General features: G+C 36.8%; 2 protein-coding genes across 3 annotated transcripts; one reads left to right on the top strand and one right to left on the bottom strand.

Moving 5' to 3' along the window:
* Positions 1–467: 467 nt before the first annotated feature.
* On the bottom strand, positions 468–4,200 carry hmgb1a (high mobility group box 1a). Its single transcript, XM_058412621.1, has 5 exons — positions 4,043–4,200; positions 2,318–2,477; positions 2,081–2,226; positions 1,756–1,930; positions 468–1,609 (listed from the first exon to the last, which is right to left on the bottom strand). The coding sequence occupies exons 2-5, from the start codon at positions 2,462–2,464 to the stop codon at positions 1,466–1,468; spliced, it is 612 nt and encodes a 203-aa protein (XP_058268604.1). The 5' UTR covers positions 2,465–2,477; positions 4,043–4,200; the 3' UTR covers positions 468–1,465.
* Positions 4,201–5,530: 1,330 nt separating this feature from the next.
* Positions 5,531–24,258, top strand: uspl1 (ubiquitin specific peptidase like 1). Of its 2 annotated transcripts, XM_058412619.1 has the most exons (9): positions 5,531–5,683; positions 11,170–11,317; positions 11,585–11,707; positions 12,030–12,675; positions 12,761–12,871; positions 15,398–15,527; positions 19,334–19,459; positions 19,570–19,730; positions 22,497–24,258. In XM_058412619.1, the coding sequence occupies exons 2-9, from the start codon at positions 11,195–11,197 to the stop codon at positions 23,915–23,917; spliced, it is 2,841 nt and encodes a 946-aa protein (XP_058268602.1). In that variant the 5' UTR covers positions 5,531–5,683; positions 11,170–11,194; the 3' UTR covers positions 23,918–24,258. The 2 variants fall into 2 exon arrangements, with proteins under 2 accessions (XP_058268602.1, XP_058268603.1); XM_058412620.1 differs by lacking the exon at positions 5,531–5,683 and having other exon boundaries at positions 5,700–11,317.
* The last annotated feature ends 890 nt before the right edge of the window (positions 24,259–25,148 follow it).

The raw sequence follows: 25,148 nt of genomic DNA, 5'->3' as shown, positions 1-25,148 counted from the left end.
TTTTATTTATTCATGCAATGAATAAGTGTGTTACAAATGAACGTTACACTGAGCTGTCTCAAATTATGTCATTTAATGTTTTTTAGCCAGATTTAACAAAATCCATAAAAATATTTCAGAAATATACCATGTGACTAAAAAAATGCTGAAGAAAGCTTAGAAAATGTAGAAGTTCAAACTTGTCCCAATATATCTGAATTTACCCTAGTTATAAAATGTTACTACACAAAATATTTTGTTTTTAATATATATGTTGTAAACAAAAATAGATCTCAAAGATGTTATGCATTTGTCTTACTCTAGTATTTCTGAAATATGTCTAGTTAAAACCATGTTCATAAACAGCTCTTGTACATTAGGGAAAGTAATTTAAAATAAAGTTAATGTAGGTGTTATACAGTATGTTTTAGAATTTTTAAAGTCTACGATAACCACAAACAGAAGGTGAGGCTTAAGACACATGAAAATTGTTTTTATAAACATTTTATAAACTGCACATAGACTCTATCCATACCATGTCCTAATGCAGGTCTGACACTTCATGTTCATCTCAACTATAACACATTATAGGCTCAGCACTGATGAAATGCTTAAATGTGTGTTTAAACATTGCTTGACAACTAGTAGAACATGTAAAGTTTCACTGCAGAAAAATAAGGCTGCCTACTGAAATAGGTACTGTGACAATTTAGTGTCACTAGATGGCATCATATAATTTTATTTCCTACATCAACATCAAGCAGCTAGTTGATAATTTGGTTACAAAAAACTAAAATCATACCTGACAATAACATACAAAGCACACACAAAAACTAACTCAATTTTATTCTCAAGCTCACATATCAATTTTATTGCAATGTAGAAAACTGAAAACATTTTACTTAAAAAAAAAAAAAGTTTATTGATGTCAGAAGCATACCAGAATGTCAATGTAACAATTGCATTTTCTCTCTTTTAGTCATTGTGGCAATTACAGTGGTATTCAAAGTACATTAAAATAACTGATACAGCATTTTACTAACAATATTGATGTGAAAGTAAATTAAAAAGAACAAAAAAGTAAAAGATATGAACTTCAACCTTACATTAAATTAGGTTGTATGAAGCGCAACCTAAATGTCCAAATCCAAGCCAATTTTTGTTCAACCCCCCACCCCCACTTGTCTATAATAGGGAAAAATAGTGGCTTTAGGGACTACCATTACCCAAAAAATAAAAAGATAGGGAAATAATTCAAATTATTGTGAAACAGGAGTGGATAGGCGAGACAAACACATTACACTTGTGTAGTGTTACTATACAAAAGGGGGGACTGTACAGCTTAAAAACCATATCATATACACTGTCTTAACTTTTTTCCTTTTTTAACTTTTCCACGTTTGCCTATTTTATGGCCATAGTTAAGTGTGTACAGGGGGTTAAATGCTTTTATAAACAAGGATCTAATCTCTACTTTGTAACCAATTTACTCATCATCCTCATCATCATCATCATCTTCATCATCATCATCATCATCATCTTCATCCTCATCATCATCTGCTTTGTCTGGCTTGGTGGGGGCTTTGGCAGCACCCCCAACAACTTTTCCCTTTCGATATGCAGCAATGTCCTTTTATAAATCATAACGTACACAGTGATTAAAAATGAACTTTCCTTTACATGTAAGTTGTTTCAAAATGATAGTTATATTTATAATCCCAAAAAACTAACTTAAAAACATTTTATCTTAACTAGAAAAAATACTTTGACACAAACCTTCTCATATTTTTCCTTCAGCTTGGCTGCCTTCTTTTCATAAGGCTGCTTCTCTTCAGCAGAGGTCTTATTCCACATCTCTCCAAGTTTCTTGGCCACATCTCCAATAGACAAACCTGGGGTCTCCTCTTTCACCTTGGGCCGATATTCCGCACAGAAAATGAAAAAGGCTGACCTTAAGAGCAAGAGTGTTAAATTTTTAAAAGTTAGTTTTTTTTTTTTTTGTTTTTTTTTATTTGCATTTTAAACACTATAAAACCAAACATCTCACTGATCCTTAAAATTGCTAAGATTAAGCTTGGCTATATAACAGTGGAAAACTTACGGGGGTCTCTTGGGAGCATTGGGGTCCTTAAACCTCTTCTTCTTTTCGCCCCTGGGAGGCACATAGTTCTTCATCTCCCTCTCATAACGCGCCTTATCAAGTCTGGCCATCTCTTCAAACTTGCCCTTTTCCTTAGCCGACATAGTCTGAATCAAATAAGAACAGTGTTCAATAAAGACAGCAGAAAATAATTACAACTAAATTTTATTTAAAAATGTACACTAAAGTACTATATACCTTCCACCGCTCAGAGCACTTTTTAGAGAATTCTGAGAAGTTGACTGATGTGTCAGGATGTTTCTTCTTATGTTCCTCTCTACAGGTCTGGACAAAATAGGCATAAGAGGACATTTTGCCTCTTGGTTTTGCTGGGTCTTTCCCCATTTTCCTTATATCTCTGAAATAGATTAAGTAATGAATAAATTATTAAAAGATGTTCTGAATCACCAAAGTGTGCAGCCAATATTAGTACTCCCATTAGGCTAGACTTAGTGTGGATGCTTGTGGTGTTTTTTGTAAATCAAATGACAATATGATTTATTTTTCCATAAAATATACACCTTGCTTTTGCAGCAGATTTGGTATAAACTATCTGGATTGTTGTGATGTTGCTGGATTGTTGTGTTGTTTTTTAGTTACAATTAACATAAAAAAGTTCAAAATTAATAATAAATAAAAGCACATTTACAATTTATTTAGGTTCAGCTTATTTGATAATATCCTATAAAGATTAAAAAATGAATAAAAAACATGAATTTGTCTATTGAAATACGTTTTCCCCCTATGCAATCATACAGAGCAATGGCGCACAAGCCGTCTTGTTGAGGGAAAGGAGGTCAACAACGACGGCAATATTTCTCCTTCCATTTTGTGAGAAAGGCTTCTTCATGAAAGAAAGTACTCCTAAAATGTCTCCACCCGCCTTCCTGTTCGCTTTTTAACTCGACAAATAAATTGCGACAATCAGTGTTCTTGACCATCATTTTCCATCGGAAAACCCTATGCACTCGTCCCGGTGTATAGTAATACACTTGGTCTGTAGTAAGTCTATGTGCGGACTGTGTAGAGTTTGCAGTAGGCTCGGAATGGCCGCTTGTCTTCATGCACTAACACTGAGAATATGGCTCCTTCTCTTTGTGTCAATGCTCAGCCATTACACTGCATGCAATAGGGGCAGAGCGACCGTAATACCCACCTCAGTTCAACCACGAAATAAACAACCTTTCCATGCACGGATAATTAAGAAAAAACATTCGTTGAAACGATGAAAGATTGAAATTTTATTTTCCAGTGAAATATGCGTCACTCTATGGTTAATAACTTAAGAAAACACGGTTTGAAAAAGTTGATGTTAACTGCGCTTGTCACAGGCTATGTGGCTTCGCCTTGTTTCTTAAGCGAGTACAGTCAGCCATTACACAGTGAAGAGCAAATCTGGAGGTATTTTAATCCTTGTTTAAGTGCTGCTAAAATTACCGTATGAAAAAATACACATAGAATTTATATTTAAAGTATATATATTTTTCCTCTTATTTTTTCTCTAGTTGTTTTCATATGCGAAGCATCTCTTCCTATGCACTGCAACGGCTAGCTAACTGATTTGCTAGGTCGCTAGCTGCCAGTATTACCGTCCATATACCTTGTTTGTACGCAATTGAGGCACCGAGTCGCTTGTTAAACGTAAGATATTAAAAAATAATCAATATATGTAATAGTATGGCCATTAATGGTTTAACATATACAAAATTAGATTTTTAATTTCCATACAATTTCTGTAGGTCAGGTTATATTCATTTTACTGAAATGATAAAACCATGAGTATTTTCTTTTTTATAAATCCTTTATAGAAACATAAACACATACAATGCAGACATTTTATGTCTGTTTTTTTAATTCAAATTTGTGTTATTACATTATCCTTATGAATTTTATTAACCCATACTTTCCACAGATGTCACTTACCAAAGGCTGCTGCTGATTCTCAATGTACTGCAATGGCTGTGTGGAGGTAATAGCGATACGCAGTCTTCTCACTCTGCTCTCGGCTCTGTAACATTACTCTCAGTAGGACTCGCGTCCTATTGGCTACCGCCAAACCGAACGTTCCTCTGATTAGCTAAAAACTTTCCATTGTTCTAATAACAGACATGGCCGGATTGGATGTCTTTTGTGAAACGTCACGAATCTTTTAAATGGCGGGCTAATACAAACTGCACAGTGTTTCAACGCTGAACTTCAAGCAGTGTTGGTAGACAGTGTGCGGTGTGTAAGCTATAGTATTATAGTTCTATGTGCGCCACACGCAGTATTCAGTCAATGGGTTTATACAGAGGGTGGTAGGGAGCGCTCTAGTGTGATAGCAAATACTGAATGAAATGAATCGTTTCAAGGCTGCCACTCAACTTAACTCACAGTCTCACCTTTTTTTTTTAGCATAATATGCATTGACGGTTTGCAACCATTTCTGTGAATTTAAATTACTTGCTGTTAAAGACTCTACTGTTTTTTTTAAAGCATCAAAAGCAAAAGATTTTGTTTGTTTGTTTGTTTGTTTACGAACTTTAAAAAGATAATATGACAACAATTTCTATGTCTCAACGAGTTTCTAGGTTGGTTTACTGGAAAGAATCATACAATATGTAATTTCATATTACATTATTATTTTCATTTAAAAAACAATACATACATACTCAGGTCATAAAATACATGTCAAAATTAATATTTGGTTTCACATTTGTCTATTTTTGGTGAATTCAGTAGCATACTTTGTTTGGTTGCATAATGAATTAATTCTAGATAATTTTGCAGAAGGTATGCCACCTACTCCACTATTAGTGCTTTTACTAAAGCAAAAAAGGTATTTTTAAATGTAAAGAGTAAATTAAAAATTGAATACTACTAGTAGTAGTAGTAGTAATAATAATAATAATAATAATAATAATAATACTTTTTTTTTACAATTACAGTTTGCATACCTGTACTGTATGTACCATAACCACACCTCGGGAACATAAACAGCTGGAGGGCACGACGGCGAGCAGTATCCACTGTACTGTAATTTCACTGGAAGATCAGACTCAGCCTTAACCTTCACACGCAGTAACAAATGCATAAGTACTTAAATAGTGCACAAATATTTTGGAGTAAATATCACGGCCAGACAAATATGACCCCATCAACTTAACCAAACATTATAATAGTTAATTATAATAAATATTTGATGATTATTTATTATAAAAGGCATTTGAGCAATAGCATAGGTAATCCGAGGAGACAATCAAAAATGAAAATGAAAAAAAAAAAAACAACAGAAATGGAAGCTATATTAAAGAGGCAATAAAAAGACCCTGCATTACGAATTCAAACCAGTTTACGCTTTATTCGCTTATTTTGTTGTTACGTTCGTGAAATCCAAGTGGTGGCAGTGTTTTGCTGGAATATTTTTTGTCTGTCTAGATCACACGACCGGAAGTTTAACGTTAGCCGTACGTCAGAGGCTGCGTACACATGGAGGACTGAAATGCTGGCGTGCTGCTTCAATCAGTCAAACCTTTCTAATAATCGCCGGTTTTTTATCTTTCCTGCGGCCTGGTCAGTTTATAGGTATGTTCTCTGTGTTCCGATTTAGTACTAGTAGTTATATTAAAGCGAATGCAAATATTTTATGCAGTTTTTGGAACATGTAAGTTAATCAATTTAGCGGCTAGCTTAGCTTCTAGTAGCATCGTAACTACTTTGATAAAATATTTTATTGTGGTTATTCTGTTTTTTATTGTGATATATGCTCGATGTGACCTATTTAGTTATGCTCAAATGTGTTCCGACACGTTTTAACAACCATTTTAAAACGGGTTTGTACATTGATTTGTATTAAGTATATTAGGCATTTTATAAAACATAGTAATTAAATGGGTAGATGTTTACATAAAGAGTACATTTTGATCAACATTCTATAATGCTGAACATAAAATGATACTTTAAAGTTGAAAGGTCAAACAGTAATAAACACTGTTTATTGTGTGTAGGCACAATATCATTTAAGGTGGACGGTAAATGTTAAGCCACATTAATCCTCTTCTTGTTCTTGTTTGGCCAGTTAACCCCAAAAAGACACTTAAGTTATTGTTGTTGTTCTTGAAATAGTAATATTTATTCTACCACTTTAAGTAATCTAGCCTCTGAAATGACAGTATGTTTTCATGCAAAGATGAAATGAAAAATGTATAACAAACAGTTCATCTGTATGTATGCCATTGTTTTGCACAGTATTGGCACTATGATGACTTCTGATAGCATCCACATATATATTAGACATATATGTATGTGTGTATATACACATTGACAGTAAAAAATATAAATTAGTAACAGTATTACATCAATGTAACATCCACATGGATGGCAGGACCCAAGGTTTCCCATCAGAACATTGCCCAAAGCATGACATTGCCTCCGCTGCTTTGCCTTCTTCCCATAGTGCATCCTGGTGCCATGTGTTCCCCAGGTAAGCGACACACATGCACCGGTCATCCACGTGATGTAAAAGAAAATGTGATTCATTAGACCAGGCCACCTTTTTCCATTGCTCAGTGGTCCAGTTCTAATGTGCATGGGGACCCTGACTGGTCTGCAGATATGCAACCCCATACACAACAAACTGCAATGAACTGTGTATTCTGACACCTTTCTATCAGAACCAGCATTAACTTCTTCAGCAGTTTGAGCAACAGTAGCTCGTTTGTTGGATCAGATCACACGGGCCAGCCTTCACTCCCCATGTGCATCAATAAGCCTTGGTCGCCCATGACCCTGTCGTCAGTTCACCACTGTGCTTTCTTTGGACCACTTTTGATAGATACTGACCACTGCAGACCAGAAACACCCCACAAGAGCTGCAGTTGGAGATGTGCTGATCCAGTCGTCTAGCCATCATAATTTGGCCCTCCATCAAACTTGCTTAAATCCTTACGCTTGCCTGTTATTCCTGCTTCTAACACATCAACTCTGAGGACAAAATGTTCACTTGCTGCCTAATATATCCCACCCACTAACAGGTGCCATGATGAGGAGATAATCAGTGTTATTCACTTCACCTGTCATAATGTTCATTATTTTATGGCCGATCATATCTTTGGTGTAGAGTGATGAAAGCTCAATGTGTTGTCAGTGTAAAATGAAAGCTCAATTTGAGGAGGTTGTTCTAGGGTACATGTAGATCCCTTTCCCTTTTTCTGTCTTTGGTTATAGATTTGCAGTGAATTAAGATGACATGAGTATATTTTTTAGTCCTATATCTATAAACTTTCATTATTTAAATTGTGCACTATTCTGAGAAATATGCTGCAATCTAGTGAGTGTATGTAGATATCTAATTGGTCAATCATGTGGCTGCAGCCAAATGCAAAAAGTCACACAAATACAGGTCAAGAGCTTTAACGTCCACATCAAATATTGTAAAGTAAAAAAAAAAAGTGATCTCATTGACTTGAATGGTTGTTCATGCCAGATGGGCTGGTTTTAGAATTTCAGCATTTGGGAAATTCACACACAGTAGTCTCTGGAATTTGCATTCTGTACAATACTGTCTAACAATTGGATCATTATTGATTAAGCTCACTCTTAATGTTTCTATAAATCATTCAATGTTTTATAAGCAATTCAATCATTATTAATTTTTTAAGCTATAACAAGCTTTTTTAAGCTATAACAATTAGATCATTATTGATTTTTTTAAGCCCACTGTTAATGTTTCTATAAATTATTTAATGATTTAAGCAATATCACAAGATATCACAACATTGTTCAGAAGTTTGATTAGAATACCTGAAGTTATTGACCTGTGTGTGTGTCTTTCTGTAGTTGTATGTTTGTTTGTTTGTTTAAATAAATAAACACATTGTGCTGCTGAGACATGATTGGCTGATTAGTTTACTTTATATGCAGTTGTACAGGTGTTCATTTTAAGGTGGATGGTGATTTGTATAGCACAGGAAAAGAAAACATGCTTTTGTCAAAAAGTGCTTTTTGCCACTTTGCATGCTGCCAGTGTCTGTAGTGGCCACTTTGATTAGCATATTGAATGTGGTGCTGCAGTCTGGTGTAAATTAATGATGAAATATGAGCAAATCAAGTTTATATGCATAAAAAATATTATAAATAATAGTTGGTAACATATTTAGTATAATAGTTGGTATAATATTAGTGCCCTCAGGCAGCATGAGACCATGGTTGAGAACTAATTCTAGTAGGTTGTTGTTTCTGTTATAATTAATTAACAGTTACTTACAATCTAGTCCCAAGATTTACATAACATTAAGCTAAAGTCATTCAAACTGAATTTTTTTTTACAACCCCACATATATAATGTTACCATCCATTTCCAGTGTCAAGTCAAATTAAAATAGTAGATAAAAGACAGATTTATTTGTTTTTTACAATATTAGATTTCCAGCAGTTAAGGTTGGTGCAAACCATTTCTATAAGAATCTCCGTTTGTCCTTGAAGTCATTGTCGTACTGGAATTGGTTTGCACCCCTAAGTCTCAGTAATGGGGAATTTGTGATGCTACAGCATGCAGAGATTCACTTGTGTGCTTCAAACTTTGTGGCAACAGTTTTTTCCCTTGTGAGCCTTCCCATGTGTGGAAGATACACTATATTGCCAAAAGTATTCGCTCACCTGTCTTGACTCGCATATGAACTTAAGTGACATCCCATTCCTAATCCATAGGGTTCAATATGATGTCAGTCCACCCTTTGCAGCTATAACAGCTTCAACTCTTCTGGGAAGGCTGTCTACAAGGTTTAGGATTGTGTTTATGGGAATTTTTGACCATTCTTCCAGAAGCGCATTTGTGAGGTCACACACTGATGTTGGACGAGAAGGCCTGGCTCTCAGTCTCCGCTCTAATTCATCCCAAAGGTGTTCTATCGGGTTGAGGTCAGGACTCTGTGCAGGCCAGTCAAGTTCATCCACACCAGACTCTGTCATCCATGTCTTTATGGACCTTGCTTTGTGCACTGGTGCACAGTCATGTTGGAAGAGGAAAGGGCCAGCTCCAAACTGTTCCCACAAAGTTGGGAGCATGGAATTGTCCAAAATGTCTCGGTATGCTGAAGCATTCAGAGTTTCTTTTACTGGAACTAAGGGGCCAAGCCCAGCTCCTGAAAAAGTTGGCGACCTCTTCGCATTATGCACCTCAGCATCCACTGACCCCGGTCCGTCAGTTTACGTGGCCTACCGCTTCGTGGCCGAGTTGCTGTCGTTCCCAAACACTTCCATGTTCTTACAATACAGCTGACAGTTGACTGTGGAATATTTAGGAGCGAGGAAATTTCACGACTGGATTTGTTGCACAGGTGGCATCCTATCACAGTTCCACGCTGGAATTCACTGAGCTCCTGAGAGCGACCCATTCTTTCACAAATGTTTGTAAAAACAGTCTGCATGCCTAGGTGCTTGATTTTATACACCTGTGGCCATGGAAGTGATTGGAACACCTGATTCTGATTATTTGGATGGGTGAGCGAATACTTTTGGCAATATAGTGTATGTATTTCCTCATGCTTCATTCTTTCTTACTGCTGAAGTTGCCATACTTTGTAATTGAAAGATCTCTACTTAGGCTCCTACACTTCACATTTGGGTTCATCTTTTTCAATGGAACTTTTTTTCTTATCTACTAAGAGAAGAGCTCCTGCAAGTCATCATGTTTAGCAGTGCTGTCACCTGCCCTGATGTACTCCCCTTTAACATTTCTATGATTAATGGTTCTATAAAAGGTTATGTGCAACTGCATTCGAGAGCAAGGCTATTCCCACCCTGAAGAAACCACCTCTCTGGACCAATCAGGAAATCCCTACCAGTATCACTTCTCTTTTCTTCAAATGCATTGTCTGTCAAATCAGTTGTCCGTCTCTCTTGCAGAACTAACTTCAAGATCCTAACCAGTTCAGCTTCTAGTAGCATCGAGCTTCTCAGAGGTGACAAGTTTCTCTAGCATGTGCCACTTTGATCAGCCTAACTGTCATCAGTCCTCGTCAGTGTTTGACAGTCAGCAAAAAGACCTACTTGGATGACCAGTCATATCATGTGATATGGAGGGGATTCCACATCTGCTCCATACAGACTTTCCACTGGTATCGCATATGCCTCAGTACTTGGTTTTCTTCTATTCTCTTTCTGTACTTTTTCTGCATCTCTTGGTGAGGTCATATTGTCACATGGCTTTTCACACAACTGATCTTCATAATGCTATACTGTCACTCATGTTTCTGCTAATATTAGCATGTTTTGCAGACGTCTCATCATGGCAGCTTATCAGCTGAAATTTAATCTTGGCAAAACGGAACTGCTGTTCATTCCAGGTGATTCATTCTATGGTCTTGTCTCCCTGGACAACTCTAACATCTTACCATGCATTCTTGGGACCACTGTCCTTTTCCTCTCACATGGCTCAGCTAACAGGGTCAGGATCCTTTTCAACATCATTGATTCATTCATTTCTATCCACACTGGCTTCCTATTGGCTTTTAGTCTCTTGTCATATTAAGATGGAACTACTGCAACTTGCTTCTTGCAGGGCTGCCTCTCTGCAACTGGTCCAGAATGTAGCTACATGACTTGTTTTAAACCTTCCTAAGTTTTCCAACACTATTCCAGCTCAGCTTGACTGGTCCGATCATTTCTCGGGGTATACAGCATGCATCAAAATTATTTTCTGTTCTGGTACCTAGATGGTGGAATGATCTCTTTGATGTCTCACAGCTCATTAATCATTGTCAAATGATTCCTAAAGACCTACCTGTTCAGAAGTAATTAAATTATAACATATATTTTGTGTTGTCTGTGTGCTTTTTTTTAATCATATTACCTCCCCAGCAGTGTTTTCCTTTGTAAACCAGTTTTGTAAGTAGCTCTGGCTCCACTAAATGCCATAAAAGTAAATACTGGTTTGATTTTTACATGTTCACATACTCTAAGCCATATATTGTTCATTAGATATAAAATAAATCTTCCAGTGTAATTGTAATTAACCTAATTGCATAAATTAATCTGTTAAAAAAAAAAAAAAATCATGTTTCTTGTTCTAGGGTGTGAAGCGATACGCACAATTTTATGCTGATGCGGAGTTCATGGCGAGGAGATCCATCGAAAAGTGAATGGAGTGAAGGGCCAATGAACGGTGAAGGCTGTGATCTAAGTGTGCCTAGCCCAGCGCTGGCAGGGTATTTGGGAAATGTCAGTTGTGCTCTGTTCTCCCCTACTGTCACATGTGCAAAGCTATTAATAAAGCATGTACAGATTGGATCATATATTGGGCATACCAATCCTACTCAAATAACTTTCAAAAATTTTAAAAATTAAGAAATCTTTGTAAAAGGCGAAAGTTACAGAAAAGTTATGCACCAGGTGTGGTGATAACAATTCTAAATTGCTATTTCCAAAATGTGTTTGGAGATGTTGAATTCTTATTCTAATTATTCTAAGTTATGTTGTGTTCTTAAGGCTGAAAACAGAGGAGCTGTAAGTGGAGTCTGCCCTTGGTGTTCTGCCAAAGGACAAATAAATGTACTTCGCTCATATGCATTCAACTTTAAAGAGTCCATCATACTCTGTACTGGTCCGCTGGTAAGTCACTTCACATTTTTGAATTTGTGTACTTATATATTTATTAGTATGGTGGTAATTGTAGATTTGTGGCCCCAGTTAGATTAAATATTTTGCGTTAAAAATAATTTTAAAAGGCTTCACTAAGTTTTCTTATCTTGGTAACATTCATGATTTTACTTTGATGTTAGTCTTATAACCCAGTATTTATAGCTGGCCAAGTATATCTAGTAAGTAAATAATAATGTTACAGAATCACAAGCATTACAGATAAGCTGTACAAATTCTACAGCATGGCATTGGATTAATCAGAGAATAACCTTCTAAAATCCTGCCTATGTAGTGTCTTTTTCCTCTAGTCACCGGGCCTTTGGACAATATCCATGGCATCCTTTCTTCATCGCAGGACATACAAGGGTGCAAGAGAAAGTTTTATCTCACATTAGAGACCAAAGATTCTGATTCATCCCACAAGCGTTGGAAAAAAGAGGATCCTGGTATTGCGTCTAATGGGAAATGCCGGATTGTGGATGTTGGTGACTGCAGATTGTCTTCCAAGTCAATTGATGAAGGGCTGTTGATTAATGATCACCAGAAAAAGCAAGTAGTTGAGAATGCTGACAAGAGTACTGAGTCCTCCCATGTCATTAGTGGGGTTTCAGAATTGTCTGATGTCTCACAAATCAGGGATTCTGTATCTAGTACTCAGGACAAAAAATGGGAGCTATCAACAATGGATTTATCTGGGCAAGATTTGATGCACATGGTACCTGCACAGCAGCATTTATTCTGGAAAAATAAGGATAACCTGTGTTGGTTAGATTCATTGCTTGTAGCACTTGTACACTCCAGAATAATTAGAGAAGCTTCTTGTGAGAATGTATGCTCAACTGAGAAATTTCCTTGCAAATATTTTACTGTGAAGAACTTGTGTGCAACATACAAGAAGTCTTACACGTATATTAAAGCCAAGGAACAACACTGCCCAGGTTAGTCAGCTTGTATTAAAAATATTTTTGGGCAATAATTGCTCCATGTGGAAACTGCAGATATAATTACTTTTTATTCCTATAGACAACATTGTACGAGTACATTCTGATGACCTCCTTAATGTAGAGCAAGAGCTGGAAGCTCTTCGGATGTCTGCCTTCCAGTTCCTCCAGCCAAAGCTTCAGTGTGAAGTGGGTAAGTAAACTTTACCCTGAAATTGATATTGAAATATTTCTGCTATGCTAAGCAGTTCTGGTGTTATTTTTATTTTGTAAGTGCTCTATTTTTATGATTCCCTTGAGTAATTATTTTGAAAGCATTGTCACTGCATTTGCAGTAGTGTTTAATAGAGGAGAAAATTTCATCTAGATAATAAAGAATAATAGTCAGGTTTCTCAAGAGTGTGCTTTCACTGACCATTTTACAGTGATGTCAAAAGTCACATTAACAAGAAATACAGCATAGACTAACAGATAATGCCAACATTGAAATCAAACTTCTAGAATAGCTGTATAGTTCAGTTGCACCAAATTACAATGGAGATTTGGCTCAGCTAGTTAATGATCAACAAAAGTTGAAGCTTCAAAGCTTTTTAATACATTTTTACCTGCAAGTCCACAGGGCCATGCATTTGGGACTGAATACAAAATATGCTAGTGTTGCACACCTTTGGGATTGATCAATTGCATTTATTTTGATTTACCAAAAAACTTTAATTTGTGAGCAGATGTACCCATTGATAACCTTGAATGCAATCACTTCAACACTTGACCAAATCATCAACTTTCTTCATTTTATCACACAAATGTTGCATGTACCATTTTGTCTAAGCATTATGATTTTATTTTTCAAAAGGTTCTAGTAATAGTATTACTTCTTGAAATATTGCTGTGTTTTCTTGAGTTATTACAGTGATTTTTCTTGATTTAAAGCTTAAAAACAGCTTTACCCTCAATTTGCCTGTTTGTCTTCAAATACAGACATAATCAAAATTATATAGCTATTATTATATGTCTAATGTGGCAAACAGGTTTTTTTATTTTTAATGTTAAAAAAAAGTTTAAATAGAAAGTATAGGACTGAGAGTGACTGAGTGCCTTCAAATGCTCACTAAAACCCAGGCTTTTTATTTTATTCTAATTTATTTATTTAGTTTTAACAATTTAGAAATTGATCAGAGAATACCTGCACCCACACTGGCCCTTTCAGATAATATTGGTCACCCCTGCTCTACTAGAATTACGAAAGTATTTCCTTATCCCAGTGTTCACATGAAGGAGGTTTCACTGATCTCCACTGGAAAAGAATTAGCCTTTGGGCCAGCAGTGTTACAAGTTCTATAGTGTTAGCCCGGGTAGCAGTAAGTTGTTCATTTGATGCAGCCCCACCACAAATGTACGAGATTGCTTTGAAAACCCTCTCCTAGAAGTTACTTAGTGAATTGCATGACCAGAACATGTGACCGGATGTACAGTCCCCTCTGAAACTATTGAAATGGCCGATGTCAATTCAATTATTTCTGTTATACACCAAAGATATTTGAATTTGAGATCAAATTATTATAATGGGAGGTAATTTAGAGATAATCTCCTTAAACAGTAACACACAAATAAAGTAGGCTCAAGGCTTTGAGTGACTCCCATATGGGTAATATGACATTTCAAGGGTACAATTGGTCTCCATATAGAAGCCGATTTGATCGTAGGTCAGTCAAGTTTGAATGAATTATATGATAGAAATAGCAGATCAAGTTGCCATGAGGTATGGGACTGTTTGGAAATATCAAATTGGACAAGGCAGTGGTTGGAGATGACTTTAACCACGTATTAGGTTCCTTTGTAACTAGTTGCTAATCTCTGGGCAATCAAGTATAAGCCAATTCTTGAACATGAATGAAAGGTGAGCATGCAAAATGAATGAATCTGGTAATGGGAACTGAAGGATCTGATTTGAACACAGTTTTATTTTGTCTGGGCTTTCACTAACATTACATTTACCTTACATTTACTTACAGTTGAAATATCTCCCTATAAAAAATAATAGGTATGAATTAAGTTTGAATTAAGTTACAATGTGGAAAAAGTGTGATCTGTTACTGTAACCATGTCATATTTGTGGGTTATGATCACCTGCAGTTTTAGCCCATGCAAGGCAATATTCGATGTTTTGTACGTGCTGAGATGCTTTTCTGCTCACCAGATCACATATTCCAGTATTACTGATTGCTTGAAAAATGGGTTCAGATAAAAGTTGCTGTGTTATAAGTTTAACATATCTAGATAAATATCTCAGGAAATAAAAGCTGAAAGACTGATATTTTGTCTCATTCATCTATTGGCCTCACACCCAAATGTTTTTAGTGTATAGCAAAACCAAATTATTTTACTTCCTTTTCCAATACTTTTAGAGGAGACTGAACATTTCCAGGCCCTACACTTGATCTACACTATGCTGAAGAATTATCCTAAATTTTAGTTTAGTATTCATTAGGTTTTTTTTCTCAGTTTGATTTTGAGTTTATTTGATTTGAGTGTATTTTTTATGTTTTGCTGGCTGTGTTTTTTGTTTTTGTTATGGCTTCTTTTTTTTGGCTGCTGTAGCAGCTGCATTTTCTTCAGGGATCAATAAAACTTATCAAATTTGTCAGTCATCATTTGTGCACAGTTTCTTTTTCACTGTTGCTTTGATTCTTCATTGTTTGATATTAATATTGCTTTGCAGGTCAGAAGGAGACACCTGTCTTTGCCCTCCCTCTTCTCCTAAGGTCAGATGACTGGGCTAGTAGTATTTTCCAGCACACCGGTCAGTGGGAATTTAGGTGCACGTGCTGTGGATACAATTCCAGCACAAGGTAGTTTTTTATTACTATTACAAGTGTGTTTGGTTGTTTTGTTTGTTTCTAGGTGTTTTTTGTCAGCAAGTTTAGTCACTGCTTAAAGGCAACAGGTTTATTCACTGTCAGCTACCCTAGTGGCAGAACATATCTTTTTCTTTTTACTCCCATTTGTTTCAGATTAAAGTTTTTTTAAGGTGTAAAATTGTAATATTGGCAAAAAATGCCTTCAAATAAACAAAATTTCACCTGTTCTAACTGTCAGAATAGTTAGCTTTGTTTGCTGGTGCTGTTTTATGGCTAGCTCTGTCAGCCTTTTATTTTCCCCCTTTTCTCACCATTAGGCCAAGTTCTGCTTCAATATTATTTGCTTTTCACTCATTGCTACAGTATTTCCCAAAGCTTGAAATATACATGGTAGATAGTGGAAAAGACTGGCATTAACTAACAGCACAAAAATGATCTGCTTCATGTGACAAACAAAAATAACAAAATATGATGGTATTTTGATTTATTGAATATTTCGATTAATTTCATGGTTCACTTATCCATCCCCCTAGACCACCTCTCCATCTACCCACATGGGAAAAGTAAGACAAAGGAAAAAAGCCAAAAAGCGTGTACAAAGGTGGCACTGTATGGCCAAATATGTAATCTTTGTAGGTTTTAGAAGAACTTAATCGCTTCTATATATGGAAAGTCCTCGGCTGCATGTCTGCTTTTTTTTTTTTTTGCAGACATGCAGCTACGTGCTCCCCTTTCAGTCAGTTTTGACTTGAAACACAGACACATGGCTTTTAGATTATCTATATAGAGATCAGATACACTTAGTATTTTACAAAATACATCTTGTGTTGAAGAAAAAATAAATGTCTTGCAGTTTACATTGGAGACAGGGATGACCCTGCTGCAGCTACATGGCAAAAGTCCCCCCAAATCCCCCCTCCCCCATGGGGAAAAGCACATACAATGTAGTTGACATGTACAGCAACTCTAACTGCAAGCAATTCCAACTACCAAGACAGTAAAAAAATCAGGTCATATTAATAATTTAAAAAATAAGGTAATATAACCAGCCTTAAATGATCCTGATAGTTCGTGTTGCTTGCAAGAGGCCTAATTCTGTGGAACAATAGCTTCCTGTCCAGAGATTAATTTCTTTCTTAGGGTGTTCAACATGGAAATGTTGGTCATTTCATCTGCGGTAACTGCCTTTGGATCCAGAACACTGAGAGCTTTTAACATTTCACTGTCCTGAAACTTGCACTGGACTCAAGCTTGCTCTCCAGAAAGGAGATGTAAGTTTTGAGGACCTATTGTTAACTTTACCCACTGGGCAATTGGCCACAGGGAAATACCAACAAGTAAAAATCATGAAAAGTATAAAATAAATAATATGATGACACTACAATATCATTAATAAAATTGGTGAAAATGCAGCTTACCTTTCAGGTCAGTTAGAACAAGAATGGTGGTAATGGTGGATCAGAGTGGCTGATCTGATCATGCTTGCTGATAATGGTGGGCTCAAAAGCCTGCATCACTGAGTAGCCTACTCTAAGGGCAAAGAAATAATTCATTTTGGGGAAAACATGGTTAACAGGTTGCTTTACGTTTTTTTTTAAAATGGTGTATATACCTGGTGCATGTGATATCTGCCTTATTTATGCTATATGCTATATTGATGAGGGTCTGAGGAGTTGTAGCATTCCACATAATCTTTATGGACAAGTATACCAACTTCTAGGAAAGCCCATTTTAAGGGGCCTTCTTTACAAGAGTCTTGAGTTGCCTGCAAATACTGTTCTCTTTCTGTTCTCAGCAGATGATTCAGATGAAATGGACAGATAGATGGCCAGATAAAATACATTACTTATCCCTAACGGAAATTGTGAAGGGGTTGGTTAACACCTTCCCCAATGGGTAGACTTTCCATTAAAGTCGACTGTATGCAACACCAAGTCTGGGTTGCATAGTCTACTTTGTCAGGCATGTACGTTATCCTTTCTAAATTTGCCCTTAGTCAGTCTTCCTTATCACATGGCTAGTGTAACTTGTTAGTGTACCATTAATTGTAATGGAATCAAACACCTATATATAATAATAGTAATACACTAATATCTGGAACCCGGGTTCTAACAGTTCACCCTTCTGTTATGCTTAGATAGTATGATTTATACACTAATTAAAATGTATTTTTCCCCTCAAGCTTTTTAAATATAACACTTAAATGTACACAGGTACTTAAATTCCTGGCTTAGGTTTGTTGTAGTATTTTAGGTTCAGTTTAATTTAGGAAAAAAAAGTCTTGCTTAGTCTAACCTCATCAGTTAATGGTCCCATTACATATCTTTGAATCAATTTTATCTGAAATCCATGTGAAAGCTAGCACATTCAAAACTCCTCCATGTGCAGTAGCAATGGTGGCCATCCTTTCCGACTCACTGGAAACACCTTGGTTCACAGTCATCCCCTCTCAGAAATTCACCAAAAAAAACAACAACGAGAATAGTCGCCAGAACGCATTAATGGTCCTCCTTAGTTCCCTGACAAAGAACAATATTCTGGAACAGATTTACTTTTTCTTACAAACTACATGAACTATATGCAAAATCATGGTAAATTTGTGAGGGTTACACTAGCAAGGCCAGTCAAATAAGCCACATCGTTTTTTTTAATTCCCTGCTCCCAGGTTCTGCCTGTTTAACACCCTCAAAGATTCATGGTGCCCCATATGAGACCAGTGCAATCAGATCCTTGTCATTTTGGGGTTTTAGGCCTCACTATCATCATAGCTATCAATTCAGAACGGAGTTCTACTTTTATGTATTTTGTTGTTTAGACACCACTTTGCTGTTCTTCACTGTGTCTATGGTGTTATGTTACTGTTTTTAGGACATCTTTTAGAATTATTCTTAAGAAGTCACAACCTTAGTCTCAGTAGCTCATACACATTTTCCCCACATGATTTGGGCTGATTTAGGACTGATGTTTTTTTTTCCCATTTGTTTGCTGTTGTTTTGTTTTTTTCCATGTGTCTTGGCTATAGGGTGGGTTGAACAGAAGTTCTTTTTCACAAAAATACAAAAGATTGTCACATGTAAGAAGTCACCAGTACTTGCTTATAGTTCTGAAGCTCCTGTATTCTCGCCATAAATTAAGCCATCTTAGTGGCAGCCACCCTGATGAGTGTGTGTCTAGTAAATTTTTTAGGCATGTCCTTTCTTGGAAATGTCACAGTGGTGCCCCATTTTCTCCAGTTGTTTTTGATAGCCTTTGTGGGTTTTATGGCACATCTACATGGTAGTTGGAAATTTTCTATATGGATAGCTTTTAATATCAGCTGTAGTTGATTATTTAAAAAATCATAAAAATCCTTTATTTGGTATTAGTCACTCAAGTGTATGATAATTCCTTTTGAATACGAGTTTGAATGTTGATTGCCTTAATTCTGAGCATAGTTACATGCAGCATTAAGAAAGATTGTTTATCAGGAAAGTTTGTTTATCTGGAGCACTTAAGAATTAAATGTACATACATGAACAGTATATTACACACTCAACATGCACTGGACAAATTGAGCATGGCTGGTCTTCCCTACCCAAATTACTTTTTAGTTTTGTTTAACATTTTGATAAAATCTAATTTTCCTTTGCACTAATATGTTCATGTATACCAATAAGCTATTTAAATGTGAGATCTGTTATGCTATGTCATAAACTCTATCATGAACAGAAGAATTAAATGGTATCAAAGTCTGTTTCCTATATATAGAAAATCTACTGTAAAATTGAATGCATCTATACAAACATTCTCATTTACAGCATGGAGAAGACTGTAACAACGTTTACAAATATTATGGCTGATTGGCACCCACTCAGAGCAGTCCACCGAGCACAGTGCAGCAAATGCCATAACAAAAACCAGAAGAGGAAACTGGTCTTACAGAGGTGATAGCATTATGGATGCTTTATAATTTGCCCCGCTATATTTTATGTATATGAGCCAGAGTTTTCCATTATTTATTTCTGTTTGTCATTTCTCATTTTGTCTTCTCCAGAATTTCTTCAGTGCTTGCAATACACTTTGTTGAGGGACTTACACGGAGAGACCTCTCCAAGTATGCATTTGATTTTCATGGCACACGCTACAACATCAGAACTATTATACAATACAATGAACAACGTGAGCACTTTGTCACATGGATCCATCAACCAGATGGTGAGTGTCAGCTTTGTCTAATGATGATAGATAGATAGATAGATAGATAGATAGATACTTTATTCATCACAAAGGGAAATTTACAGCTTCCAGCAGTATCCACAAGCACAGGTAATAGATAAAATAAGATACAACAAAAAAATACTAAATACCCGAATTTAAGGGTACAAAAATATAACAAATAACAAAATACAACACAATTATATACAGTGAGGGAAAAAAATATTTGATCCCCTGCTGATTTTGTACGTTTGCCCACTGACAAAGAAATGATCAGTCTGTAATTTCAATGGTAGGTTTATCTGAACAGTGAGACAGAATAACAACAAAAATCCAGAAAAACACATTTCAAAAAAGTTATACATTGATTTGCATTTTATTGAATGAAATAAGTATTTGACCCCTTTGCAAAAACATGACTTAGTACTTGGTGGCAAACCCTTGTTGGCAATCACAGACGTCAGACATTTCTTGTAGTTGGCCACCAGGTTTGCACACATCTCGCATCTCAAGGAATTTGGGCCCACTCCTCTTTGCAGATCCTCTCCAAGTCATTAAGGTTTTGTGGCTGACCCTTCAGCTCCCTCCACAGATTTTCTATTTTATGGGATTAAGGTCTAGAGACTGGCTAGGTCACTACAGGACCTTAATGTGCTTCTTTTTGAACCACTCCTTTGTTGCCTTGGACATGTGTTTTGGGTCATTGTCAGGCTGGAATATCCATCCACGACCCATTTTCAATGCCCTGGCTGAGGGAAGGAGGTTCTCATCCAAGATTTAACGGTACAGGGCCCCGTCCAGCGGCGCAGTTGTTCTATCACCTGGGGATGGTGTACTTGGGGTCATAGGCAGCATTCCTCCTCCTCCAAACACGGTGAGTTGAGTTGATGCCAGAGAGCTGGATTTTGGTCTCATTTGACCACGACACTTTCACCCAGTTCTCCTCTGAATCATTCAGATGTTCACTGGCAAACTTCAGATGAGCCTGTACATGGTGCTTTCTTCAGCAGGGGGACCTTGCGGGCGCTACTGGATTTCAGTCTTTCAAGGCGTAGTGTGTTACCAATTGTTTTCTTGGTGACTATGGTCCCAGCTGCCTTGAGATCATTGACATAATCCTCCAGTGTAATTCTGGGCTGATTCTTCGCCGTTCTCATGACCATTGAAACTCCATGAGGTGAGAACTTGCATGGAGCCCCAGACCGAGGAAGATTGACAGTCCTTTTGTGTTTCTTCCATTTGGGAATAATCGCACCAACTGTTGTCACCTTCTCACCAAGCTGCTTGGCGATGGTCTTGTAGCTCATTCCAGCCTTGTGTAGGTCTACAATCTTGTCCCTGACATCCATGGACAGCTCTTTGGTCTTGGCCATGATGGAGAGTTTGGAATCTGATTGATTGCTTCCTTCTGTGGACAGGTGTCTTTCATACAGTTAACGAGCTGAGATTAAGAGCACTCCCCGAGAGTGCTCCTACTGTAATCTCAGCTCGTTACCTGTATAAAAGACACCTGGGAGCCAGAAATCTTTCTGATTGATAGGGGATCAAATACTTATTTCACTCATTAAAATGCAAATCAATGTAGAACTTTTCTGAAATGTGTTTTTCTGGATTTTTTTGTTGTTATTCTGCCTCTCACTGTTCAAATACACCTACCATTAAAATTACAGACTGATCATTTCTTTGTCAGTGGGCAAACGTACAAAATCAGCAGGGGATCAAATAATTTTTTCCCTCACTGTACTGATCTGTCCTTTTCGTTACAACTAGTTATCTGCCTGAAGTTCCAGTTATGTGGTGTTTGATGTGTTTGAGATCAATGAGAAAAGGAACCAGTGGTTGTTTATGGAAAGGCTAGTATGTCACTGATTGGCTGTGCATACCATATGGTTGTCTGGTGTCATTTGGCGTGTTTGAAACATTGTGCTCTTTTCTCAGTCTTTGCAAACTGTAGAATTTTTTTTCTAAAGGGTCCAGAAAATCTTGTTGCATTTACCAGTAGTAGTGGTATTGTTGAATGCCAATAGGGTGGGTACATGAATGACTGTAGCATAAAACCAGGTTGTCAATTGTTGACGTGAATTAAATCAGCAACAGAGACAATTTGTTAATCCTGTGTGCCAAGAAGGCCAGTAGCAAAGGTTTGTTTTAGCATTTAGTATGGCAAAAGGACATCTGTCAAATGAAGTCACCAATGTTGCCAATCTGTGGAAATGGACAAATTAACAGGTCTTTGACCAATGGGATATACTTGTCTAATTATTTGGACTAAGGCTATATGCTAATAGGCTTGCAAGAATCAAAAGAACCTGAAAAAAACATGACCTAAAAGAATTGCTCCAAGGGAAGGTTTAATAAAATATTGGGATAGACATATAAACATATATCTGCCTAGGAAGTTTAATTAAATGAATTTTAAAATCGTATTAGTGAGATTTCCCTGTACTGTTATTTTGATGGAAAACTAGCGTGGGCATCAAATGTATTTAATCAAACACTTGCTCAGTCAAGGAAGATCTTGACATGGTTAATATTTTTTATCTATTACTTACATAACAATGTAAATGTGATTGAGGCAAAATAGAAATAAAGCAAACTTTTGGTTGAAAGGGGATACGTTTACATTGGATATGTTTACTTAAGTATTGTAAGCAGGTATAATTACTTAATATACTTTTCTTTTACTAAGTTGATTTAAATAACATAGAAGTAGAATCCCATTAAATAATTGTGAAATAATTGCTTTCAATTTCAACTTTTCCACAGGATTATGGTTAGAATTTGATGATTTGAAGCACCCTCACTGCATAACACACAGGAGGTTTACACTCCCAGCAAGTCAGTTCCACCTTGTCTTCTGGGAGGCAGTTTCCAAAGAGGAGTGCCAACTTCTTGATCCTCTCCCTGATAAGACACTTACTAAGTCGAGTAAGGTGGACAACGTCTTTCAAAATATAACCAATTCTTTTCCAGATGACACATGCATAATAGAGGCCTTGACTGGAAGTAAGGACAGCAATGAGGCTGCCAGTACATTGGATTCTTCAATAGGTAGTACAACACTGCTTGATACTTTTGAGGGCCTTTCACATAGTGATATTGTCACTCTTACGCTGGTTGAAGTCCAAGCAGATGCTAAAGAAGACTCTTGCCCAAATATCCAGGAAAAGACAACGGGGTCTACTGAGTCTAGCGTCAAAGAAGCATTTCACCTGCTAGAAAACGGCTCTTTTTGTCAGACTCCATGCAGTGTAAAAAACAATAAGAGTGGTGCTAACAAAGTTTTACATGCACCAGAATTGATTCTTCCCTCAGTGGTAAAACCATCAGAATCAGTAGACCCTTCAAAAGTGAGCAAGTGTCCACCTGCCCTGCACTCTGCAGACCCTAGCCCTTCCAATCTATCCTTATTTAATCGGCACCCTTCCAACCAGTCTACGCCATTAAGAGATGCCTCGCATCCCAAAGTTGACCTAAGATTTGATGGCAGCGAGCCCCTTCTGGCCAAGCCTGCTGAGCTGTTTGGTGGGTACAGAACAAAGAACTCGCCCAATTCAGTTTTACCTGTAGGACTATTAAGGCATCCATTTGTGAAATTGCCCACTGCTCCACAGAAGCCATTTAGCTGCCCTGGTGGCAAAACAACTGTGGGTCCAGTTTCTACATTGAAGAAATCTGCTAGTCAGGACAGCCTAAAAACATCACCATCAAAGATGGTCATATCTACTGAAGCTCTAAGACTGAAACTGATGAAAAGACTAAAGGCCAAGAAGAAGAAACTAGCAAAGTTGAATCAACTGCTCAGTATAGAGGAAGGTGGTGAGTCTACTCCCAGGCCAGACAGCACAGATATTTCCTCGCCATACTCTGTCACTTCAAGTACATCAACCTGTGATAGCCCAGCATTTGATAATTTCTTTGCTGAGCTTCTTTCTCCAGACATGAGCACCAGCAACCTATCACCTGATAGCACAGGCTTCTTGGAGATGCTAACCAACAGCCAGAGTGCTGGGACATCAGAAAGCAGCAATCGGGAGAACTCTGCACCACCTTTTAAACTTCCAGTTCCTCTTCTAAATGACTTATCCAACAATGAAACTTTTCTTTATGAATTAAATCCAGGATCAAGGGAGCAACAATCTGTAATCGAGAATGCTGAACTTAATGCTATGGATATATTCTTTTGATCAGTGTTTTATGTTCTTTGTCCTTTGGGCCAGTATACATAAGGCAAGATCAGGGAAGATCAGCTTTTGTTATATAGATGCTATAGACTTCATTAGTATATAAAAAAATAAGCTGTTTTTGGCTTACCATCAGTGTGAGAGATCATTTAGCATCTTACATCTACCTTAAAAAAAGGACAGATTCTGTATCAATGATCAAAGGCTGATTCTTGTAGAAGCAACTATTTATGTTTTAATTTATATAGGATTGTGTAACACTTGAATCTGATGTTTCAGTATCCAGACCATGCACTAAGTACTGCACATTTTTGTAAATTAAAATAAACTGGAATATTTCTTTATATCTGTCTTATGTGTTATAGATGGTCATCTTTTCATCTTTTTTGCTGTGCTGCCTGGCTTAGCAATGGAATTTTAACAAGTTGCTTTAGCTCAAATTAATAATTTGAGTAGTACTTCTATTCAATACTAGAGGATGCTATTTAGCCAAATTTATTTTGTTAGGAATATTTTGGAATAGCTTTAAAATGCTTTTGACAAAAAGTAACTGCATTGAAATCCAGATTCTGGTCCCAAGGTAATGACAACAATAGAAAGGAAAAGGTATGTGCTTTGGGTCTCATGCATTTATCTGTATAAGGCCAAAGGTTTGTGGACATATCACACTTTTATATGGGCTTTCCCCAAAACCTTGCCACAAAATAGGTAGCATCTAGCTGTCTTTGTATGTATTAATTTCTCTTTATGGGAAGTAAGGCACCTAGCTCAGCCATTTTCCAACATGACGATGCCCCTGTCCTGAATTCATGAAAGCACAGGCTCACCCAAACTGGACAGCTTACATTGCAGAGGGATTCTCCTGACAGTCCTTAAATGTCTGGTTTTGTTGAGGTCATTCTCCTTTGAATTCTTTTTTCAACAAGGTTTCATCATGCAGACCCTCTGTTCTGGATGTTTATTGTTTTATGCACTATTCTGTGTAGAGACTTGAGACTACTATGTGTGAAAATTAATATTCTTAAATATGCAAACCAAACTCATCTGGCATCAAGAACTATGCCGCAGTTAAAGTTATAGATCACATTTTTTCCCTTTGTGATTTTGATGTGAACATTAATTTGAAGCTCTTGACCTCCATCTGTATGATTTGGTGCAATGTGCTGCTGCTGCCAAATAATTAGATAACTGCAGATTTCAATAGGTGATCCTAATAAAACATGGACAGTGAATG

The sequence above is a fragment of the Hemibagrus wyckioides genome, linkage group LG16 (assembly GCF_019097595.1).
Source record: "Hemibagrus wyckioides isolate EC202008001 linkage group LG16, SWU_Hwy_1.0, whole genome shotgun sequence".
NCBI classification, from domain to species: domain Eukaryota; kingdom Metazoa; phylum Chordata; class Actinopteri; order Siluriformes; family Bagridae; genus Hemibagrus; species Hemibagrus wyckioides.
Note: the sequence above shows the minus strand (reverse complement) of the source record. Positions and strands in the feature narration are given on the sequence as shown.